Source organism: Hyalella azteca, unplaced genomic scaffold (assembly GCF_000764305.2).
Source record: "Hyalella azteca isolate HAZT.00-mixed unplaced genomic scaffold, Hazt_2.0.2 contig5432, whole genome shotgun sequence".
Taxonomy (NCBI): domain Eukaryota; kingdom Metazoa; phylum Arthropoda; class Malacostraca; order Amphipoda; family Hyalellidae; genus Hyalella; species Hyalella azteca.
In genome coordinates, this window is record NW_025935622.1 from 876,456 (window position 1) to 898,007 (window position 21,552).

At 38.5% G+C, this 21,552-nt stretch overlaps 1 protein-coding gene across 1 annotated transcript in view; it reads left to right on the forward strand.

Moving 5' to 3' along the window:
* Positions 1–466: 466 nt before the first annotated feature.
* The window catches only part of LOC108666338 (inositol 1,4,5-trisphosphate receptor), a gene marked incomplete in the record, with an annotated part of 90,793 nt that continues 69,707 nt past the window's right edge, over positions 467–21,552 (forward strand). The window contains 10 exon segments of the mRNA XM_018153184.2: positions 467–621; positions 1,592–1,662; positions 3,673–3,788; positions 12,252–12,338; positions 12,995–13,258; positions 14,644–14,874; positions 15,321–15,462; positions 18,483–18,697; positions 20,082–20,242; positions 20,765–20,912. Coding sequence (XP_018008673.1) covers positions 521–621; positions 1,592–1,662; positions 3,673–3,788; positions 12,252–12,338; positions 12,995–13,258; positions 14,644–14,874; positions 15,321–15,462; positions 18,483–18,697; positions 20,082–20,242; positions 20,765–20,912 — 1,536 coding nt within the window.

A 21,552-nucleotide genomic window follows, 5' to 3' on the forward strand; every position in this document is an offset into this window, starting at 1 on the left:
TTTTAAATTCCTTGTGAACTTGCGATATAAGCAGACTAATGATATAAATTTGTTTCAATTATGTACTAATTTAATGTTTGCTCTAATTAACATGCATTGTAATAAAATCCCAGATACAGTTTGTGTGTGTGTAAAATATGAGTAATTACACACAGCTTTCAGTGTGCGTAATTACTCATTTTTTGAAAATTGTGTAAATTACCATAATTAAAAATTTCAGTGTGTAAATTACTCTTTTCATAGTAATTCTTCAGTGCCCCTTTTTATTACAGAATTCCAGAATAATTTTATCACTCCTGCAAACAATTTGCTAGTCATATCAATATCATAGGATAAAATTAGCTGTATTATTAAGCTTGACTAAAGACATAATTGTGCAGTAGTCTCAGACTGAAAAATAAAGAAGTTGGTGCATACATCAGAGTTTAATTCAAGAATTTATAAGTGTTGGTGCACATAAGTGTTACTAGTGTTGAAGTGAAGATCTGAGTGTGTGGGAGCGTCTCCCTCCTCCCCCAGGATGGGGAGTGAGATGGTGGGGGGAGCTTCTCTCCTCCGCATGGGGGATGTTGTATCCCTTTATGCTGAGGGCAAAGTTAATGGCTTCATCAGTACACTTGGGTGCGTATCATTCATTCTATCATCTTCCATTCATAGCATGCTTCATATTAATCAAAAAATTATTTCTTCCATTTATATAAAAAAGCATTAGAAAATTATAGGTATATACATATATTTTTTATGTTTAAAAAAGCATGCTTTAGTCTTCAATCAAACTTTGTCCATAGCAAATTATTGATCAAAAATATGTTTTTTCCATTTATATAAAAAACACAAAAAATTACATAGTATATATATATGTTTAGGTTTTTTATAGAATGCATAGTTTGGTCTTCAATCATACCTATGTAAATGAGTTTCCATTGTAGATTATTTTGTGAACTGTTATTGTTTGTATGAAAGATACCGTATTTCACTACACTCAATGGTGTCACATTGAATAAAATTAATTTTGAGTTTAGATAATTTAGTAGAATACTAATATTTGTATTAAAAATATTAAATTCAATGAATTTCCATTGTACATGATATTCTAAAATACCTACCAATATATGTATCAAAGATATGTCTGTACACTTAGGTTCTTATCATGGATACAATTGATCGGCATTCAAGATACACACTAACAATGTGTATCAATAATGAACTGTTAGTATATTTGTCTTCATGAAATAGAGTTTAAAAGAAAATGAAACTATTTTCCAAGTTGTTTGCAAGTTTTTTTTTTTGGTCTCTCATGTTCATTGATACATTTAATTAAGTTATCTAATCAAAAACCGAGCTTTCAAGTGTAGTTTCCCTCTAATAATCAAGCTCCAAACTCCAATTTCTTTTATTAAACTTACTACCGATAATAAATTTTTCTTTTGGCTGTTCTATTATCTGAATGGAATACTATAGTGAGGCACTAATAGACATCCCGTTCTAATGTAAATGTAATGAATGTTCATTATGTAAAATGTTAGTATAATTATTGTATATTAATATTAAAAGGTAATTAATATTACATGAATTTACTTTCTACACGCAGTCTGGTCGACGATCGTGTCGTCATTAACCCAGGATCTGGAGACCTAAGCGTTCCTCCTAAGAAATTCAGAGGTAAGCTGCTCACGGTTACGTGGTTTTAACCGTGACACAGAGGTAAGCTGCTCACGGTTACGTAGTTTTAACCGTGACACAGAGGTAAGCCGCTCACGGTTACGTAGTTTTAACCGTGACACAGAGGTAAGCTGCTCACGGTTACGTGGTTTTAACCGTGACACATAGGTAAACTGCTCACGGTTACGTAGTTTTAACCGTGATACATATGATCGTAAGGTTTATGATGATAAAAAACTACGTTAAAAGCGTGCGTTCAATAATTATATCATCAATACAGACACGGAATTTGACCTGAAGAGAGGCGATATCTTGAATGTTTTAAAATTTTGCTTTGCATTCACAGGACGCCTCGGAGGTGTAGAATATTTTTATTATGTTTTATATTTTAAATATAATATAGAGAAAATCCTGACTGAGGCGTGCATATACTTCACTCTCACCTAATAGTGTCATATTGCTGGAAAGCTTTGCATCTCGTAGAAGCAACATCCATCCAACGACCGAAATTCCGTCTTCGTGTATAATTTCCCAACAGATATGAAACGCTTAAAAAATATAAATTTTTGTCATTTACATTTCGTCACTTTTTAATATTCTCTATGCATTATTATCAGTATTTTTTAATATTCGTAGCCAATGCCCCGGCTCGTGACGTCGTCTGAGCAGAGATTGGCATCAATTGGTCTCCCACTGCCTGCAAATGCCCAAGTGTTTGATGCTCATTGATGCGCACTGCATTGTGATGCTCATTGATGCGCACCGCATTGTGATGCTCATTGATGCTCACTGCATTGTGATGCTCATTGATGCTCACTGCATTGTGATGCGCATTGATGCGCACTGCATTGTGATGCTCATTGATGCGCACTGCATTGTGATGCGCATTGATGCGCACTGCAAGTTCATATCGTTTGGTTGTTCGTCACCTGAAGGAATTTTCATTCCTGCTTTCCAACAGCCTGTTGTGTTGCAATATTTTACATTTGCTATGATTCGGTTGATGAAACTTTTGCAATGCATTGCATGTTCAATATTACATAAATATGATTTGATCTTGTCCTGAAAATGTCTTTGAAACCATAAAAGCTGCAAACGAGTTAAACCGATTTCCATTGCTGACAGCGTGCGTTTTGCCATCATCGATGGTTAACCGTGAAAAAACAAGTCATTATGTAATTCAGAATTATTTAATCACTCAAGAAAATGAGTGATATTTTGTCCAGTTAGAGATGATATTTTTTGTTCTTGTCTGTTCTGCCTGACCTCAGTGCTTATCAGTGCTACGTCCGCTCCCTGCTCATGGCGGAGGCAAGAAAGTGTGTCACTAATTGGACAACATAACCCATTAATTTTCATATGTCAGTCTCCACAGCCCACTTACTGCATTCATTTGCTTGATACATTCATTTGTTAATGCATTCATTTGCTTAATACATTCATTACCGTCTTTATTATCTTGATTATAAATATATATTTGTATTACCGTCTTTATTTAAATATACATATATATTCTGTCGCTTATTGTGGTGTCTCTCTGCCTCGTTATGTGCTGCACTCGTGAGAATTGTAAGGTAACTAATTAGCGATTGCTAATCACCTTACAGATTGCCCTGATCTCAGCGATTGCTAATCACCTTACAGATTGCCCTGATCTCAGCGATTGCTAATCACCTTACAGATTGCCCTGGTCTCAGCGATTGCTAATCACCCCACAGATTGCCCTGATCTCATGCGATTGCTAATTACCCCACAGATTGCCCTGGTCTCAGCGATTGCTAATCACCCCACAGATTGCCCTGGTCTCAGCGATTGCTAATTACCCCACAGATTGCCCTGGTCTCAGCGATTGCTAATTACCCCACAGATTGCCCTGGTCTCATGCGATTGCTAATCTTCTTACAAATTGCTCATTGCTTTACAGATTGCTAATCACCTTACAGATTGCTAATCACCTTACTCTGCAGATTGGTAAGGTGATTACTCTACAGATTGTTCATTACTGCACAGATTGCATGTTCAAGATCTGCCCCAGCAACCGGTACTCGGCACAGAAGCAGTTCTGGAAGGCTGCTAAGCAGAGCGGCGGACATGGCACCGACGCCAGCCTTCTCAGCCGACTACATGTGAGTTATTTATTTTTTTTGTTGCCTATATTGCATCAACATTTACCTTAATGTTATGTACTATTTACCTTAATGTTGTGTACTATTTACCTTTATGTTATATACTATTTACCTTGATGTTATGCACTATTTACCTTGAGGTTATGTACTATTTACTTTAATGTTATGCACTATTGTTATACTTTCGTATATTTAGGGTTGAATCCGTAATTTTGACGAGTACGTTTAAAAAGTACGTTACTTACAACTTATTTATAGTTTAGACAGCTTGAGAAACTGAACTAAAATAATTTCAAAGAAAATGGCCTAAGTTTATCGAAATTATCATACCAATATACCCTGCATCTTCTTTCGTTATGACATGCGTAAACGCGACGCGATTTTCTGCTCTTTTATCTCAGTTTCTGTATATTGAATAGTTTAATAACCTTCAGAAACTAATTAACATCCGTTTGAGTAGTGACCCGTCCTGTTCTCATATCACGCACGAAAATTCATATTCATGTACGTGACGTCTTATGAATGTTACGATGCCACGTGCGCATGCCTCAGTTACGTGAAGACCTGCGTTAGACGTTGAATATTTCATAGCTCTTACATTAATTAATTATTTTAATTAATAATGAATTGCTTAAAATGTAACAACCTCGTGGCCGTAACCTAATTCAAGATGTAATGATAACGCCCCCTAGCCATTACAACAAGTAATGATATCGATTCCTAATTCAAGATGTAATGATAACGCCGTTGAGCCAGGCCATACTGGGTCAGGATGACACACTCCTGAACAGAAAGTGCATCACACCTGAACAAAAAGTGCATCACTATTTGGACACAGTCTTACTTATTTTTCTGAGTGGAGCTTGGAAAACTTTGAGTTGCTGATGTTGATTGGAAATTCCAACGAATGTCAGTGGATGCGAGTTTGTATAGAGAATGTCATAAGAATTTCAAGCTTGACTATAGGCCATTTTTAAAACCCAGGCTATGATCTTTCTTTCAACACGCATCAATGATGGAATATAATATTTATTGCACATGAATTTCATGCCCACGAATTTCATTCACATGATCGTCATGTGCATTATGTCCACAAAATTATTTATACGTAAAGCTTGACATTTTAAAAAGTTACGCTTGCTGTTATGCGTAGACGATAATTAATTAATTAACTTTATTTAAAACTCTTCCCCAGTATTGTCATTGTCTAGATTATCTTACTTTTAATTAATTAATTACTTTTATCTTGATGTCTAGATTATGTTACCCTCGTCACGTTCATCGGGCACGTGTTAACGCCATGTCGTGACTGCCTCGGGACCGTTGTGTTCGACTGAGAATATTTTTATTGATGCTTAGAGATTAACATTAATTAATGCATTAATTAATGTTATTAATAATGCTAATGCACAATTAATGCTATTAATAATAGCATTATTCGTACATTAATTGTTATATCATTCTTCTTTCTGCTCTCGTGTATTTCCAAAACTCCAATACATGTATTGTATTTTTCTCATTTATAAGGAGTGGTAAAAAGTTTCAAATGTTTGCAATCTTGCGTATAATATATTAACTGATTGATTATTGGAGTCAGTCCTTATAAAATTTTGAAAGATATCTTGAAAGAAATTTACACTTGCATTTGGCGACCTGATAACTGCCCTTTGAAAAATTAGTGCCTCATATAATAGTCGAAAACTGTATATTTCTGCCGATTTGGCATGTTATCATGACAAACTCGGTTAGTATGAGCAATATAACAACAAAAGCGCATCGCTATACGAGGAAGGCTCCTCAGTTACTATTTTTCAAGATATGCGCTTGCGCTGGACCCTTCTTTGTGATACGCGATACTTTCCTTGCGTCAGCAACAAAAAAGTAATACCTGCGCGGTGATGAGGTTTGCTTCATGTTCTTAAGTCTTTTGTGGTCAAAATTACTACGTTTGAATGTTTCTTGACTGATTCATGCCAGTTTTCAGGTATGCGACTTGATACTCTAATTTCTCAAATGTAACAGAGCTGCAGCTTGTGCTGCCAGTCCGCCAGACATGTGTCAATAAAGCAACGTTGAATTAGGCGTTGTTTCGTAGAATCGACGTGACATTAACGTTGTTCCGTTGAATTAACGTTACATTAACGTTGTTTCGTTGAATAAACGTGACATTAACGTTGTTCCGTTGAATTAACGTTAGTTGAATAAACGTTACATTAACGTTGTTTCGTTGAATTTAACGTTGTTTTGTTGAATCAACGTTACATTATGCGTCGTTTCGTTAAATCAACGTTACATCAACGTTAGTTGTTATGCCATTTGCTTGGTGGGCTGACAAAGTTACTGACGCCGCGCATTAGCTAAACGTTCGAACAAAAGCGTAAATAAACTTGTTAGTTCAGACGTTAAGATTAATTATTAATCGCTTATGCCTAATATGTTACAATATATTTGCCAAATTGCCAGGTGTTCTAACATCATTTTATTCAGGACTGGAAGCGCCTTGCCAAATAGGATGACGTGAGCTGCTCATTTAGTTTAATTCGTTAATTTAATTTATTCTGAACACATTACGCACGAACCGCTGTCTGGTTGCCGCCATTGTTACGCTCGAATGCACGCTGCCTGACTCGTAATGGTCTGTAGCGGAATGGTCTGTTGTGGAGTTGTCTGCAGTGTGATGGTCTGTTGTGGAGTTGTCTGCAGTGTGATGGTCTGTAGCGTAATGGTCTGTTGTGGAGTTGTCTGCAGTGTGATGGTCTGTAGCGTAATGGTCTGTTGTGGAGTTGTCTGCAGTGTGATGGTCTGTAGCGTTATGGTCTGTTGTGGAGTTGTCTGCAGTGTAATAGTCTGTGTTAAAGTTAATGTGCCACCGAAAAGCTGATGATTCCGGGTGATGGTGAAGCGTAGAAATGATGACAGGTGATGGTGCACATGGTGGTGATGGTGCACATGGTGGTGATGGTGCACATGGTGGTGATGGTGCACATGGTGGTGATGGTGCACATGGTGGTGATGGTGCACATGGTGGTGGTGATGTGATGTTTACACAAGTGAACTCTCGCCTGCAGCTGATTATACCGAGTACAGCTGAGTAATCTTTTTGTAGTTGTACAAGGTTACCTTCACCACATTCAGAAAAATGAGCGTGACTTTGTCCAAATATCGATTAACTTTTTTGCCTTGGTATAGGTTATCATGACCAAGTTTGACACGGCCAAAAATGGGTCACTATGTTGACCCATTATTTTTTCTATGTGTTGTTGCCTTTATAGAACTTACCTATTAATGCGCTTTACGTTCCATCATTCTTCTAGTGAAAAATTTTTTAGTCTAAATCTTTCATGCAATCAATCTTGTCTTGTTTGACTGCGACGTGTAAATTCGAGGATGAACTTGAGTTCGAGGATAAACTTTAGTTCGAGTATGAACTTGAGTTCGAGTATGAACTTGAGTTCGAGTATGAACTTGAGTTCGANAACTCAAGTTCGAGTATAAACTCAAGTTCGAGTATAAACTCAAGTTCGAGTATAAACTCAAGTTCGAGTATAAACTCAAGTTCGAGTATAAACTCAAGTTCGAGTATAAACTCAAGTTCGAGTATAAACTCAAGTTCGAGTATAAACTCAAGTTCGAGTATAAACTCAAGTTCGAGTATAAACTCAAGTTCGAGTATAAACTCAAGTTCGAGTATAAACTCAAGTTCGAGTATAAACTCAAGTTCGAGTATAAACTCAAGTTCGAGTATAAACTCAAGTTCGAGTATAAACTCAAGTTCGAGTATAAACTCAAGTTCGAGTATAAACTCAAGTTCGAGTATAAACTCAAGTTCGAGTATAAACTCAAGTTCGAGTATAAACTCAAGTTCGAGTATAAACTCAAGTTCGAGTATAAACTCAAGTTCGAGTATAAACTCAAGTTCGAGTATAAACTCAAGTTCGAGTATAAACTCAAGTTCGAGTATAAACTCAAGTTCGAGTATAAACTCAAGTTCGAGTATAAACTCAAGTTCGAGTATAAACTCAAGTTCGAGTATAAACTCAAGTTCGAGTATAAACTCAAGTTCGAGTATAAACTCAAGTTCGAGTATAAACTCAAGTTCGAGTATAAACTCAAGTTCGAGTATAAACTCAAGTTCGAGTATAAACTCAAGTTCGAGTATAAACTCAAGTTCGAGTATAAACTCAAGTTCGAGTATAAACTCAAGTTCGAGTATAAACTCAAGTTCGAGTATAAACTCAAGTTCGAGTATAAACTCAAGTTCGAGTATAAACTCAAGTTCGAGTATAAACTCAAGTTCGAGTATAAACTCAAGTTCGAGTATAAACTCAAGTTCGAGTATAAACTCAAGTTCGAGTATAAACTCAAGTTCGAGTATAAACTCAAGTTCGAGTATAAACTCAAGTTCGAGTATAAACTCAAGTTCGAGTATAAACTCAAGTTCGAGTATAAACTCAAGTTCGAGTATAAACTCAAGTTCGAGTATAAACTCAAGTTCGAGTATAAACTCAAGTTCGAGTATAAACTCAAGTTCGAGTATAAACTCAAGTTCGAGTATAAACTCAAGTTCGAGTATAAACTCAAGTTCGAGTATAAACTCAAGTTCGAGTATAAACTCAAGTTCGAGTATAAACTCAAGTTCGAGTATAAACTCAAGTTCGAGTATAAACTCAAGTTCGAGTATAAACTCAAGTTCGAGTATAAACTCAAGTTTGGGTGTGGCCATACAAGTTCACGCACTCCGCGTTAACGGCGGCATGCATTGTTTGCGGCAGAGTTGGCTTACCGTAGAGGCAGCTGGCAACCTCAAGTGCTCTAGTTTCACTTACCTGCTAAATGTGGACTCCATGCAGCGCCGCGCTTCTTGCTTTGCTTCTTTAACCCTCTAAAGCCTGACATGAATAATCGGAGCAATATTGTCGCAAGCCTACTTCCCAAGTATAATATGTTCTAGTGAGCGCAAAAGACTATGACTTGCACAGATGGTTGCCGCCTCATACGACAACTTTAAAATGTTCTCTGTTGCGCACAAACAAGATTGTCTCACATCTACTTCCCAAAAAGGATACGTTCTAGTGAGCGCAAAATGACTTGCACTGATGGCTGCCGCCATGTACGACAACTTTAAAATGTTCTCTGTTGCGTACAAACGTCCTCAGGTTGCTACACTCAATAGTTTATGTATACTTTAAGTTGAGAGTTATGTTCCCGGAGAGTGGCAGACGGCGGTAGAGGGTTAACCTCGTACGTATTGCTCCATGGCAATTGCAGATTTTTATTACAATTCCAAGTCTATATACTATGGAAAATGAGGAAACTTCTTACACTTTTGGCACATATGATGTGGCTCATTCTTTCTCAGTTTGGTTCTGCAAAAAATAACTTGTCGGTGCTACGCGCAGGAATTGTCACTATGAAGACAATATGACTCATTCATTATTATGAGTGATACATTATTTGAATCCATGTTCCCACTTGTCTGTGTTCTGCAGGCATCGTATACTGCGCTTTAGTTGATAATATTACATGAGATTCATGTCCCGAATGTTAGTTAAAAAACCCAAGAAGGAAGAGATAAAAACCTGTGGCGATGCTCTGCTCAGGTGTTGGTGCTTACGCTAATTAAGGCCTGTTTATTCCCTTAGCAGTTAGCGTGCTGGATGATATTATACCATCGCTTGTACCATCAAGCGAGAAGTGCAGGATGATATTATACCATCGCTTGTATCATCAAGCGAGAAGTGCAGGATGATATTATACCTGTCTCTTATACACATCTAGATGTGTATAAGAGACAGNTGCTAGGTAGGAATAATTTGCGTTACCAAGCTGCTAGGTAGGAATAATTTGCGTTACCTGGCTGCTAGGTAGGAATAATTTGCGTTACCTGGCTGCTAGGTAGGAATAATTTGCGTTACCTGGCTGCTAGGTAGGAATAATTTGCGTTACCAAGCTGCTAGGTAGGAATAATTTGCGTTACCTGGCTGCTAGGCAGGAATAATTTGCGTTACCTGGCTGCTGGGTAGGAATAATTTGCGTTACCAAGCTGCTAGGTAGGAATAATTTGCGTTACCTGGCTGCTAGGCAGGAATAATTTGCGTTACCTGGCTGCTAGGTAGGAATATCATTGACTAGTGTTATTGTACTCGTAAACAAAGGCTTAAGTTAAGACGTAGACTTGTAGATGCTTTGTTGATCTCAAGAATTCATCAAAGTAACTCGTGGGTTCATGGAAATTATGGTCTAAATTAATCAAATTTTACACCGATCATTCTTTGAGTTGTAGAAGTGCCCTGCATGTGTGCAATATTTACTTACGATTACACAGATAAAAATCTCGTTACAAATATTTAGGTTCGTTTTTTTTTTTATGTATGACGTCGTGGCCTTGGGCTTCACTTCTGCTTGAGCTCAAAGGCGCACAATTTTTTCCCACGAGTGATGAGTTTTTGATGCTTATTAATTGTATGAAGACGGGAACTTTTTCCCACGTAGTTAACCCAGCGACGTGGAAATGATGTCTTTTGCACGTCTAGCTTCGATTTCTTGGCTACTTTTTATTTGCAAAATATTTTGGCTTACTGTAAAAAATCCAAAAAACTCTGCAACTACAAAATAAGTTGGGCAGATGCAAATAACTTGGCTGTCATTATAATATTATAAATAAATTTGCAGTAGGTATCATTATTGACAGTAGTATAATTGTTAGCAATTAAAAATAATTTGGCAGCCGATGACAAAATTTAAACTGGAGTGACGTGATTAGGTTTAATGACGTCAAACTAGTGTCGTAGGAGAACAGACTGCAGGCCGAGTAAAAAGTCTTGGAATGCCGTCTGCTTGATTGTCCACTTCTTAATGCGCGATCTGAACCTGCTGTTCAATTTTAGAAGCTTGATCCGGCAACCAGGGCTTGCAGTCTCGTCAGGAACAACAGGCATGGCTTTCCTTACTATAGTTCAAGTGTTACTCAGACGGTTCTGTCTGGAACTGTGGTTCTCAGACTAGTGTATATATTACCCCATTGGTAATTACCTGGGCCCATACTTTCAAAAAAAGTTCAGAGATCGTAAGTTCATTGGCCAATCATTGACGGCCTTTCAGGCAAAAACCACCAATCATAGACAAGATAATAGAGCGTAAGGACTTACGTTCACTTAGCGAATTTTGAAGTATGGCTCCTGTGGAGGAATGGAGAGAGCATGCAGGTTTTATGAAGTAATTATCATGAAGAGAATGATAGTCATACCTCTTGAAGTATAACCCTAGTGGGAATGATAGTCATACCCCTTGAAGCAGTTGCCATAGTGGGAATGATAGTCATACCCCTTGAAGCAGTTGCCATAGTGGGAATGATAGTCATACCCCTTGAAGTAGTTACCATAGTGGGAATGATAGTCATACCTCTTGAAGTGGTTACCATAGTGGGAATGATAGTCATACCCCTTGAAGTAGTTACCCATAGTGGGAATGATAGTCATACCCCTTGAAGTAGTTACCATAGTGGGAATGATAGTCATACCCCTTGAAGTAGTTACCATAGTGGGAATGATAGTCATACCCCTTGAAGTAATTTATTATGTTCTCGAAGTGGCGGATGTCAAAATTAATGTATATCCATGCCGACAACGTTTGCAAACGTGATGTATGTTTATTATGAGATATTAAGTAGGGTAGTAAGACAAGTTAGAGTGTGCACTAAAGGGTGTTTTGGCTTAATTTACGCGTTAAAAATATTAAAATAAAAAATAATAATTAGTTCTGCTTGCGATAATGGAAGAAACTTGCAGCCATCACATGGGCCACTTTATACTTCCAATGCAGTTAAAATGTGATCTTTCTCCGTGACGCGTAACTTACGATAACTAATGTTTTATAAATTGGTGTACCGTCAAGCCTACGCGCGGTTGTAAGTCGCAATGACATTGAGTATTTAAAATATTGCGCCTCAGTATATGCTGTATAATTCTATAGAAGCGCAATATACAGTAATTACGTTATATTAATCTAATCGTTTTTGCAGATGCTTCACTGACCTTATATTCAAAGTTTTTTAATAATTTGTAATGTATTTGTTTGTTTTTTTTCCATTTTCGGCCCATTTTAACTAAGTTTATCATAAATTAGAGGCAATTTAATTCTGATAAGATCAGCTTAAGTTTTATCTGGAGTGGTTTGAGTTTAATGTTCTAATGTTATCATGATAACATAAGAATTTTATTAACATTATTATTTACCTTATTTAATGATATCATAAGTAAGATTCATTTTTATCAACAGGATTCTTGATAACGGAATTTAAAAAATGCAGAGATTAACGATCCAGGGTAATGCCAGAAAAACTTGATTGCAGTTGTCCATGTTTTTTCCCTTCTCGTTACAATTTTTACGGTATGTTATAAATTCTAGATGCTTGTTGATGAGATCAGCTAAAAGTTTTATCGAAAATTGCGTTTTGTGTTGCAGCAAGCGGCAGAAACAGAGAAGAAGCAGAATGAAGCTGAGAATAAAAAGCTGCTGGGATCTGTCATCCAGTACGGCAACTCCATTCAGGCGAGTCTGCTTCACTATGCCTTTTTTTTCTATAGAAATTCTTAAGTTTTTGATACAATAAGATGTTAGATTTGATATATGCTAGGAAACTGTTGCTGCATATAGCAAATGTTCGCTACATCTCGATCGTTTATAGTTCAAAGAGTTTTTTAGTGATACTTACGTGTATTTCTTTTACTTTTATTTGTACGTGAATAAAATATTGTACTAATTTTATACACTTTGTCGCCTTTAAAGGATTTACTGCAAAAACGAATATTATAGTCTTAGCCGTTGATTGTTATCATTGTGTTCTATAAAAAAACGGATGTTAATCTCTACATTTGATTATTGTTACTACAACATCGCGTGTTAATCTTACCATTTGATTATCATTACTATAAAATAAGTTGTTAATCTTGCCATTTGATTAATGTAACTACAATAAACGGATGATAATCTTCTAGATTAATTATTGAACTTCAGTACTTATTCTATTGGACATAACTTGACGCGTGCAGTTGCTGCATAACATAAAATATAACTTGACGCGTGAGGCGTCAAGGTTTGCAAAAAAAACATAACATAACATAAACATAACATAAACAAAAGTGCCATAGTGCACTTGATGCCTCATAAACATAACATAAACATAAAACATAACTTGACGCGTGCAGTTGCTGCACCTCAAGTCCAACAAGTACGTGACCGTGAACAAGAGACTCCCGGCGCTGCTGGAGAAGAATGCCATGCGTGTATACATGGACGGTAATGGTAACGAAGGCTCATGGTTCTATATTAACCCTTTCTATAAACTACGTGGCAACGGCGACAACGTGGTCGTTGGTGACAGAGTTATCCTCAACCCTGTCAACGCCCGGCAACAGATGTTACATGTCTCCAGCATGCACGATCTCCACGACCATCCCGGCTGTAAAGAGGTATTTTGGTGTATGGGGTTATACGGGGTTTGGTTATACGGGTTAAAAAAGGTGTTGCTATACGGGTTAAAGGGGTGTTGTTATACGGGTTAAAAAAGTGTGGTTATATGGGTTAAAAGGGTGTGGTTATACGGGTTAAAAGGGTGTTATACGGGTTGAAAGGGGTGTGGTTATACGGGTTAAAGGGGTGTGGTTATACGGGTTGAAAGGGTTCTGTTATACGGGTTAAAAGGGGTGTGGTTATACGGGTTAAAGAGGTGTGGTTATACGGGTTAGAGAGGTGTGGTTATACGGGTTACAGAGGTGTTGTTATACGGGTTAAAGGGGTGTTGTTATACGGGTTAAAAAAGTGTGGTTATACGGGTTAAATGAGTTGGGTTATACGGGTTAAAGGGGGTCTGGTTTTACGGGTTAAAGGAGTGGGCTTATACGGGTTAAAAGGGGTGTGGTTATACGGTTTAAATGAGTGGGGTTATACGGGTTAAAGGAGGTATGGCTATACGGGTTAAAGGAGTGGGGTTATACCGGTTAAAGGGAGTCTGGTTATACGGGTTAAAGGAGGTATGGCTATACGGGTTAAAGGAGGTATGGCTATACGGGTTAAAGGAGGTGTGGCTATACGGGTTACAGCGGACTGGTTATACGAGTTAAAGGAGGTGTGGCTATACGGGTTACAGCGGACTGGTTATACGAGTTAAAGGAGACTGCAAAAATGAGGCCTTGCTTGAGGAAGAAGTAAATTCTGTCACATACAAGAAACTCTATAATTACTGGACTCATAAGGTGCTGCTTTTCCTCAACAATGCGAAGGCGTAAATGATATCAATAATAACTGAAACGCTCATTCTTTCTGTATCAGCGGAGTAATTTGATGTTTATTTTTTCTGTAAATGCAGACAAATAAATTCGCTTATCCCTCAACATTGTGCGCATGATTGTTATCACGGTTGCAGGTATCATTAGCTAGTTTACTTGAATGTTTGCGTGAACTTATATTTTGTTCACGCGCTTCATGCGTCAAATCATATTTTGATCACGCGATTAATGCGTCAACTCGTAATATGTTCACGCGTTACATGCTTCACTCATATTTTGTTCACGCGTTTTATGCAACAACTCGTAATATGTTCACGCGTTACATGCTTCACTCATATTTTGTTCACGCGTTTTATGCAACAACTCGTAATATTTTCACGCGTTCAATATCTTAACTCGTGTTGTTCACGCGTTACATACATTAAATTAATTTTAATTTCTTGCGTCAAATTAATTTTCATTTCGTGCATCAAATTAATTATAATTTCGTGCGCCAAATTAATTTTAATTTCGTGCCCCAAATTAATTTTAATTTCGTGCGTCAAATTAATTTTAATTACATGCGTTAGGTGAACGTGCTGAACTCGACGACGTGCTGGAAAGTTTGCCTGAACATGGAACACCGCGAGAACATTGACGGTGTTCTCCGAGGAGGTGACGTGGTGCGACTGTTCCATGCGGAACAGGAGAAGTTCCTGACGATGGACTACTACCGTAAGAAGCCTGTAGTGTTCCTCAGGACTACGGGACGCTCGTCAGCCACCGCCGCCACCAGCAGCAAGGCCCTATGGGAGGTCGAGGTAAAATTACCGTGTCTGTAATACGGGGTTATAATAATAAATAATTTTTTATGTTAAAAATAATCACGAGTCAGTACTATCATGAGTCTGCAATATGGGTTTATTATATGTCCGGAAAGCCATCATTAGCCTGAATATAGCCAGTCAGTAATACGGGCTCCGTGATACAGGCTTGTAATATGTAATACGGGCTTATGATATGTAATACGGTCTTCTCATTAGTTAGTATATATTATGGTTTTATCATATCCAGGTTTTCTATTGGAAAATCCTGTTGATAAGCAGTTAGATTTACATTAGGCGGGGCGCTAGAGTTAAAATTCTAGGTGCTGGGACTGACATGCTACCTGCTGCCCCAGGTGGTTCAACATGACCCATGTAGTGGGGGGGGGGCGTTGGAGTTAACATTCTAGGTGCTGGGGTTGACATGAGACCGTCTCCCGCAGGTGGTTCAGCATGACCCATGTAGGGGCGGCGCAGGTCACTGGGACTCGCTGTTCCGCTTCAAGCATCTCTCGACGGGCCAGTACCTCGCCGCTGAGGTGGACGAGGACGAGACTCCTGACCCCACCAGGAACAAACTTAGAGGTATATATACTGCCTTAACTTATGATGATTTAAATTTATGTTGTCTATTATGCTCGTAACCTTATGACTAATGTTGACTGTGATGCGCATAACCTTACGACGACTAATGTTGACTATGATACGCATAACTTCATGACTTGTGTTGACTATGATACGCATAACCTTATGACTAGTGTTGACTATGATACGCATAACCTTATGACTAGTGTTGACTATGATACGCATAACCTTACGACGACTAATGTTGACTATGATACGCATAACTTTATGACTTGTGTTGACTATGATACGCATAACCTTATGACGACTAATGTTGACTATGATACGCATAACCCCTCTACATAACCTCATAATGAAAAATTTTCCAACTCCATCTATTCAATGGTTATTTTCGAATATGTTCCTCCCGAATGTGTTCTCGAATATGTTCCTCTTGAATGTTGCCTGCTTCTTCAACGGGCACATTCATGTTGACTCTCATGTCCTGAAATGTCAAGATCCAAGTTTACCGTTAACTCAATTGTTCCCCTTTTCCTATCAAATGCAAATGATGGCTGATGATATTTCTCATTACCATTTCAGTTAACCGAATTTTCTTGAGAATAAAATCAAAGACGGCTTGAATCGACGGGTATTTTGATATTGTGGAAACTTGAAGTGTCTCTAACATCACATTGGAATTTCGGTCCTGATTTTCTCTCATTATGTTCGTATAGTTAATTAATTGACCCGAAGTTTTAAATTCAATCTAATAATCGATTATTTATTGCTATCTAATTCGCTGCCTCTGTTTTTATCAAAACCTCTTTTATCGGCTTATTACACCTATCGCTTATTGTAATAAGTTATTAGTGATTTTAATCAATTTAAAAGCATTTTCCTGGTATTCTGTTAACCATTTTTGTTGCCTCATTGACTGATATCTCTGTCAATAGCGGCATCCATCGTTTCATATTCGATGGGTAAACGGATACTCGAACCTGTTTAATCTGCCTTATACTTACTAACTGCTAAAGTAGAAATTTTCCCCCTATTTTCAACACTAACACTAATTCTCTTTTAAAAACTTATTAACTTTATGTTTTTACCCCAAGTTTTCTTCAGTGGTGACGTACTATCAGCACTCGCTAAATAGCCTTAAGTAGATCTAGCGGCTGATCTCTTGTCAATGATTGGTCGATTTAGCTTGAAAAGCCGTCAGTGATTGAGTTACATACTCGAAATTACTTATGATAGTACGGCCCAGTGATATTACAATTGTGAAGATTAAAGTGAATGCGTTTGATGTTGTAGAGCATCTTGCCAAGAAGGCGGCGATCGGGCTTCCGAACGCGCTGGGAGAGCAGCTCCAGAAAGGTAGACCAGTGCTGCTCACTTCTATATGCATTATTGTGCATCTTTAAGTCTTCTTTGGTTGCTCTTGGTCTTGTTTTGTTGTGGCAGATGGTGCAACAACCTGTACATATTGGACGCTACTTTCTCTACATCTTGGCGAGTAATCTTTCTCTACATCTACTCATTTTTATACGCATTCTTGTACATAGAACATTTCTTCGGTACTGGTGCTGCAGTTCAGTGGCAGATATGGCCATATCTTTTCTTTGGTATAGTTTTGCTGTACTCTGGCTGATGATTAAAGAAACATTACTGTGCACATTGGATGCGCTCTAAACTTCTCGACGATTGCGGATTCTGCTCACTTCTATATGCATTCTTCATATATGGAGTTTTTTATCCGGTGATTTTGTGCTGCTGCTTAGTGGCAGATGTAACAGTAACTTGTACATTGTATGGCGCTTAAAACTTCATGACTGGCTTGGAATCTCCTCCTTTTACATGGAATTTTACATTCTATAGCGCTCTTCGAATCTTGGTGCGCGGTGATCTTAGGATCCTGAAATTTTTAAGCATGTAAAATAATTAAATGTTCTTAGTATGAAGAAATTAAATGTTCTTAGTATGAAGAAATTAAATGTTCATAGTATACGCAGGAACTGGGCTACGACATTCTTCTGTCTAGTTTTGGGGCCTTGAAGTGACATAATAAATGTCCCCTCATGTGTTGCTGAAAAGCTCGTAGTTCAGATTATTAGCTTCAACTGAAATGGAAAATTTACACTGAAAATCAGTATTTAATATTGGGCTCAGCTCCTGCCACCGAGCCATGAAAGTAGACAGAAAATATGAATTTTGGGACTAACTTTCGAAATCATAGATTTTTCTCTATCCCGACAAGTGACGTAATTATATAATTATAAAGGGAACATTTCGCCTCCTGTTAGCAACTCGAAAGTTTCATACGGCACTTGGAAATGCATGCGCCTGCGTTTGAGATTCAATATTGAAAAGACGTTTCTTCCCGCATGTAAATTCTTGAAGTTTCACACGCTTAAAATTTCCTGACTGGTTGCGATGTGGCCTGTAAAATAGCGGCATGGAGGATTTTGAGACAATATTGTTCTTGTTTATTGGAGGGTTGGAGAGTGAACATGCTAGTCAATTATATAATGATAACAACCATTATTATTCGATATTATTGATGTTAAATCAGTTGCTGTTTTTATGTGTGTTGAATTCTTGGTCGTTACAGCTTTGTTTGCCTGTACAGAGAGTGTAATCGAGAAATTTCGAAATTCTCATCAATCAAAACATACAATCAGTCTCATCGAAGCAGTCTTCTTGCCAACTGCGGGATAGTGGCCACGAATTTGCAGCAACCATCCAGCTATCCTAATATCAATAATTTTATTCGTTATCGCCTAGTAGCTGATCTCCTTGAGGCCATGTATTGATAATTTGATTCGTGTCCACTAGACCCGAACGCCGGCCACCATCTTCATATCGTTTTTTTTATCGTGTCCACCAAACCCGAATTAACGGCGGCCACCATCTTCGTATAGTTAATTTATCTCTTGGCCACCAGACCCGAACGGCGGCCACGTCTTCCAGCTGGTGTCCGTGCCACTAAGTAACGAAGTGGCCACCATCTTCATATCCTTAACATATCTCGTGTCCACCAGACCCGAACGGCGGCCACGTCTTCCAGCTAGTGTCCGTGCCACTAAGTAACGAAGTGGCCACCATCTTCGAGATGGAGCCGACGACGCTGATGCGCGCAGACAACCTCGTCCCGCAGAACTCGTACGTCCGCCTTCGTCATCTCTGCACCTCGACCTGGGTGCACTCCACGTCCATCCCCATAGACAGAGACGAGGATAAACCCGTCATGAGCAAGGTGGGCGGCAGACAGAGACGAGACTGAAATCTTTGAATATAGTTTCTACTTGAGTTGTGCTGCAGTTACATGCTTAGTCTCATCTTAAAGCTGACATTCTGAGCTTTCCAACGATACTACTGCGATCCATGTACGGCAATATTGACGCACACGGCCGGGCTTTAACGGGGGGCGGGGGGTGAAGTTCCTTCACTAAATAGACCTAAGAAAATTAGAGCGGCAAGACTACATATATTGGTGTTTCTGGCATCTGAGCTCAGTCACCCTCCTAACTTTGTACGGAGAGGTGCGCTACAAGTTGCTGCTAGCATACTTGAGTGGATTAAGCTACAGGAGCCTGTAGTTTGGTATCCATGCTACATTGAGTGCCTATTTCGAGGCGCGCGGGACTTGGTCGCGCCGTCCTGAAAAGTTTGAAAAGTTCAACTTATTGTCACGGAAAACCTATCTCCTACAGTTTTCAAGCTACAGCAATGAGGGTTATATCATTCGATTCGTAAAGACCATACCTATCAAACTGAAGAGCACTTTTTTTAATTTCAGTCTGGTTCGTTTTTTATATGGGGGAGAAGGGGGGGAGGGTGGAAAAATGAGAAAAATGGGAAAAACGCGCATAAAAAACTAAGGGGAAAATAAGAAAAGTGCTCATCAAATCGATAGGAATGGTCTTTATAAACCGAATGATACGTGTCTCGATGTTGTAGGATGATATTTGTAGGAGGAGATAGATTTTCTAAAGTACCCCTTTTTAGCCGTTTTCTATGAATTTCTCATTTTCTATCAATTTTTTCGAAAAATTCATAGAATCAAAATGTTATTTTTTTACATTTTACGTATGTATTTGAAGTTTCATGATGATCGGATAATAACTAGAAGTTTTTCCGGAGGGTAGTCGGTCCCCTTAAAGGTGTGGTGCCGTTAATGGTTATATGGCTTATCATGTTTCTTGAGGCAACATGTATGTCGTAGCATCATGCATGTTAAGACAACATGTATGTCATAGCATGATGCATGTTAGGACAACATTAAGACGTCATAAGACATCATGTACATCATAGCATGATGCATGTTAAGACATTAAGACATCATATACCCACAAGTTGGCTGTGCCCCCATCAAAGAAGACAAGGAAGCTTTCAGTGTGGTGCCGGTGCTGGTCATATGGCTTATCTTGGTTTATAAGACAACATGTATGTCATAGCATGATGCATGTTAAGACATTAAGACATCATATACACCAGGTTGGCTGTGCTCCCATCAAAGAAGACAAGGAAGCTTTCAGTGTGGTGCCGGTACTGGTCATATGGCTTATCATGTTTTTTAAGACAACATGTACATCAAAGCATGATGCATGTTAAGACACTAAGAAATCATATACCCACAGGTTGGCTGTGCCCCCATCAAAGAAGACAAGGAAGCTTTCAGTGTGGTGCCGGTGCTGGCGACGGAGGTACGGGACTTGGACTTCGCTAATGATGCCAACGAAGTCCTCGCTAAACTCGCCCGGAAGCTCGAGGACGGCAAGATAACGCCCCTCGAGAGAAGGTGATTTTAGAACCAATTTAACGGTTTTTATTTTTTGTTAGGAATGGAAAAATTCATTTTTTATGTTAGGAATGGAAAATTTGATTTTTTTTGGCAAAATAACGCCCCTCGAGAGGAGGTTATTTTTGAAACTCATTTTATTAACGTTCTTCATTTTTTTGTTAAGAATGGAAAATTTTTTCGAACTTTATTTATATTTTTACCTTATGTATATTTTTTAACGCCGCTCGAGAGAAGGTTATTTCTAGAAACTCATTTAATGTTCATCATTTTTTGTTAGGAAGGGAAAAAGTTTCGAAATTCATCATCAATGTTTATATTTTCTTTGGTTTGAATTTAATGTTTTTGATGAAACGTTCATCGGCAATGCTTGTATTTGAGTTGTAATTTGTACTTATTATATGTCCTTATAATTTGTTCTTTTTATTGCCCTTGTAATTTGTTTTTGTAACAGCTGTACTTGTAATAGTTGTCCTTGTAACACTTGTAACAGTAGTACTTGTAACATTGACTGCGTTGCAGATACCTGACGACGTTGCTGCAAGACATCATTTACTTCGTGGCGAGCAGAGAAGACGAGCAGAACAAGTCTGACGCTCTCGAGCTGATCCCGTCTGTCTACAACAGAGACAGGCAGAAGCTGCTCAGAGAGCAGAGCATCCTCGAGCAGGTCAGAGACTCGGGCAGAAGCTGCTCAGAGAGCAGAGCATCCTTGAGCAGGTCAGAGACTCAGGCAGAAGCTGCTCAGAGAGCAGAGACTCCTCGAGCAGGTCAGAGACTCAGGCAGAAGCTGCTCAGAGAGCAGAGCATCCTCGAGCAGGTCAGAGACATTCACCGCCTAAACATTGCAAGTTTGTAAAGTTGGTTTAATCCTTATTTACTAAACCATTTAAAATTCGAAATCTTGATCTATTTTTTATACTTACACAATTTCCTGCGAGCTAAAATCGTGTACCGTACAAATTGGTTGGTTGGTTAGTGAGGTTTTTTGGCTTCTTATTTTACTACCTCATTTCTTATCATATTCAATATATTCTGAGTTTCTAGTTTCTTAAATCGCATTGATACGTACTTGCTTTGCATCATATCACACGGCCACGCTTGCTGGTGCCTTGTTACGTTAGTATTACTCGCGCCTTGTTACGTTACTCGCGCCTTGTTACGTTACTGTTACTGCAGCCTTGTTACGTTACTGTTACTGCCGCCTTGTTACTGTTACTCGCGCCTTGTTACGTTACTGTTACTCGCGCCTTGTTACGTTACTGTTACTCGCGCCTTGTTACGTTACTGTTACTGCCGCCTTGTTACGT